The sequence below is a fragment of the Marmota monax genome, unplaced genomic scaffold (genome assembly GCF_021218885.2).
Source record: "Marmota monax isolate L192 unplaced genomic scaffold, Marmota_monax_Labrador192_F-V1.1 WCK01_AAM20220418_F8-fsc00061, whole genome shotgun sequence".
Classification (NCBI taxonomy): Eukaryota; Metazoa; Chordata; class Mammalia; order Rodentia; family Sciuridae; genus Marmota; species Marmota monax.
The window spans coordinates 3,575,819-3,579,379 of NW_026695230.1; the positions used below are offsets into that span (position 1 = coordinate 3,575,819).

The 3,561-nt window shown below is 36.0% G+C and overlaps 1 protein-coding gene across 1 annotated transcript; it reads left to right on the forward strand.

Annotated features, from left to right (window-relative positions):
- On the forward strand, positions 1-2,849 carry Ccdc179 (coiled-coil domain containing 179). The gene is made up of 3 exons (XM_046437927.1): positions 1-45; positions 842-886; positions 2,706-2,849. Exons 1-3 carry the CDS (start codon positions 1-3, stop codon positions 2,847-2,849), a joined length of 234 nt encoding a protein of 77 aa, XP_046293883.1.
- The last annotated feature ends 712 nt before the right edge of the window (positions 2,850-3,561 follow it).

A 3,561-nucleotide genomic window follows, 5' to 3' on the forward strand; every position in this document is an offset into this window, starting at 1 on the left:
ATGTGTCTGCGTGGTACGGAAGATGATCCTGCCCAAGTCTTCCCTGTGAGTCTTTTGAAGCCCTTGAGCCCCTTTGGCCACCATGCAAGCCGGGGTCTACCGGGACCATTGGCGCTTCCAGCCCTCACACTTGATTAGACATTGGAAAAGGGGGTGAAAGATAAACTAAATCCAGGTTTGTTGGCCCCACCTGGAAGGAAGCGGAGAAGCACCACCTAGCCCATGCTAGGGGTCAGCCCAGTTCCATGGACTGCTGACTGAGCCACTGACTCGCCCTGGGAGGTGGGGTGGGAATGACAGAAACAGGCCCTAAATGAAGGTCTCAGTATTGAAATGCAGAGTAGATTACTTTGGGAACTTCTGGTTTAAAAATTGGATCAAAGTGGGAGGGGTTTTTAAGGGAGGATTCAGAAATTAGCGGGAGGAGGGGCAACTTCAGAAACCAACAGCGAGCTCCCTAGGTGGCACCACTTCAATCACCCTAGCTTTGCCTGGCTTTAGAATCCTCAGCCAAGAGCAGTGTGGCACCACTGAAATCGGATAGCAGCAGAAACATGATTTTTGAAAATGTTTCTCCTCCAAAATAAATCTCAGCACTCTACCTGTGCCCTGTGATATAGTTCCTAGCTGGTTCTTTTTCTCATAATACCACCTCCATCCTCCCTACTCTTATTTTTACCTTAGATTGTTTTTATTCTTTTGCCCCTTGCGGTGGAGGTAATATTCATATACTACATAAATAAAACCTAGTGGCAGAGGCTTCCTGTTGTGATAACTGATTTCTCTGCTTTTTCCTGACTTTTGGGTGCTTCTGTGTGTTTTAATTTTACATATTATACAGGAAGGACCAAGAAAGCATCACCCTTCAGATGTCACTGCCAGGCAGGTAATGATTACATAAATTAAAATTATGGTTGTTTCAATGCTGCTTTTAGCTTAATCCTTTATGTGGGGTGATCCGTAACATAGTAGGATTTGTATTAACTAGACGCTAAGGCAATACCTTTCTTCAGACTCTGCAATCTTTAGACTATTATTGAAAGGGTTTCAACTAGGGTAATCTAAATGGCTTATAGTGTAATTTTTAATGTAACGTTTGATACATAGGTCAAAGGTAGGTAGCATATATAATTGATAAAATAGATTAATAAAACATACCTTTAACTTATGGTGTAATTATCCTTGTGTCTCTCTAGGAACTGCCTCCCTATATTGCTCAGCTGCATCTCTGTCTTGAATTTTATTCTTATCTATTTCTTCCTTTTAACAATCTGTCCCATGTGTGTAGTGTTGCTTCTTCTTGGTTTTAAATTTTGTAAATACAGAGTCAAATAAAATTCAATGTCTGAGTCTCTTCTCCACATTGTGCCCTAAGGTAAGTCTATATTGCAGTATGTAGCCATCATGCCTTTCATTTCAGTTGTTTAAAATTTCATATAAGAAAATATCACAACTTTCTTCCTCTTGTGAGGCATCTCCTCCTGGATGTTAAAGAGCCAGCTCCTATAATGGACAGTACTACTGTGAACATTTGAGTGCATGTCTTTTTTCCTTTGGACAAAAACTTCATTCACTTGCTTATTTAATGCAGGGTTGAAATGGCTGGATGATACGGAAAGGAAATCTGTCATTGTTTTAAAATAATGGCACATTGGTTACAAAGAAATTATACTAATTCACAATCCCACTGGCTGTGGTTACACAAGTTCTCATTTCCTCATGATCTAATACTATGTTTAATTTATCTTCAAAACATTCCAGTTTAGGGGCTGGGGATGTGGCTCAAGCGGTAGCGCGCTCGCCTGGCATGCGTGCGGCCCGGGTTCGATCCTCAGCACCACATACAAATAAAGATGTTGTGTCCGCCGAAAACTAAACAATAAATATTAAAATTCTCTCTCTCTCTCTCTTTAAAAAAAAAAAAACATTCCAGTTTAATGCCCTATGTCTATGTCTCTGCTACTTAGAGATGACCTACAATGGTGACATAAAAAAGCCATGTGAAATGCAGTATTTAAGAGGAATAAAGAGTGTACTTGTTTACTTATTTCTTAATATATATATCATATATCAAGAAATATACACATATATATGCATACATATGTACACATATACATATATCATATATATTAAGAAATATACACATATATAGCATACATATATACACATATATATGCGTACATATATATGTGTATGCATATATATGATATATATATAATATATATTTAGTCATAATTGTACACAACACTTTTATTTATTTATTTTTATTTTTATGTGGTGCTGAGGATCAAATCCAGGGCCTTGCATATGCTAGGTGAGCACTCTACCACTGAGCCACAACTGCAGCCCCTTGTTTTCTTATTTCTATAACATAAATCCCTCTGATATTTTAATGAACATTATTTTTTAAATACAATTGAACACATATATCCTAAATCGGGGTTAATAAAAATGTGCACAGGCATGAAGTGGGAATTGGGAGTGAATAGTCTCTTTTGAAAGCTCTGCTGATGCTTCAATATGTTTTTGTTTACCTCTGAACCATACATTTAAAAGAAAGGGGTTTTTCTACTTCTATTAGTTATATAAGTCATATGTGTGGATTTATCATTTGTAATGACACAAATGATATTGATATTCCAAAAATAGAATCAGCATGTTTATATTCATAATAAGCAGTATTTTTTCTTTTAATTTTCCTAAAGTCTGCAAATAAACGTATTCAGAATATGAAAAGCCTAAGGAAAGAGAAGAAGAAGTTAGAAAAGAAGTTTGCAACGCCTGCTCCAATTCCAGAACCAGGACTCATAGTAAGTGTAGAAGTGAAACTGAAATTAACAGATACTTAGATGCTATTGACATCCTCATCTTTAACTCATGTAATATTCACTGTAAATTTTATTTTCCCCCTGTTCCTTTAAGAAATTTGTGATTTCTGGGAAGGTACCTTAAAACTCCTCTTATAAAGCTCTCATTATCTAAATCATCTTTGTGCTTTTATCCTGGAGGTGAGGTGGTTTAATGAAGAGTCTGATTTTTGAAAAAATGAAACCATGTTGTTCTGGATTCTAGTTCTTGTTTTGCCATGTTAGCTGACTATTCTTCACTTAAATCTTTTGGATTACATTATTTATGAAATAAATTACAATATCTCCCGACAAATTGTTATTTAGCCTACGATTGAGCATTTGAAATAGCAAGAATCTCTTCAGACCAGTCACAATTTATTTCATCTTTGCATATCTTTGGCAATGATTTAAAAGGTCTAATACTCAATATGTTTTGTTGTGCCTATGAGTTTTACAATGTGGTATTGAAGTATATTTCTTGTAGTTAGGCATAAAACCCATGACCCATCTACTTGAAAATCCTTCACATATTCAAGGACAATTATTATTTTCCATCAATTTCAGACCTTTGTTTAGCACAAAAAAAAAATCCATTTTCTCATCAATTTCTCTTTCAATCTACTATAAAGCCTGGGGCTTTATACAGACAATCATCAGGATCATGTTTGTATTTTGTACAGAAACATTCACTTCTTTTATCAGCTTCATTGAA

Coding starts and splice junctions, on each gene's coding strand:
- Ccdc179 (XM_046437927.1), top strand. CDS start 1: ATGTGTCTGCGTGGTACGGAAGATGATCCTGCCCAAGTCTTCCCT. Junction 46..841: donor ATCCTGCCCAAGTCTTCCCT/GTGAGTCTTTTG, acceptor CATATTATACAG/GAAGGACCAAGAAAGCATCA. Junction 887..2,705: donor CAGATGTCACTGCCAGGCAG/GTAATGATTACA, acceptor ATTTTCCTAAAG/TCTGCAAATAAACGTATTCA.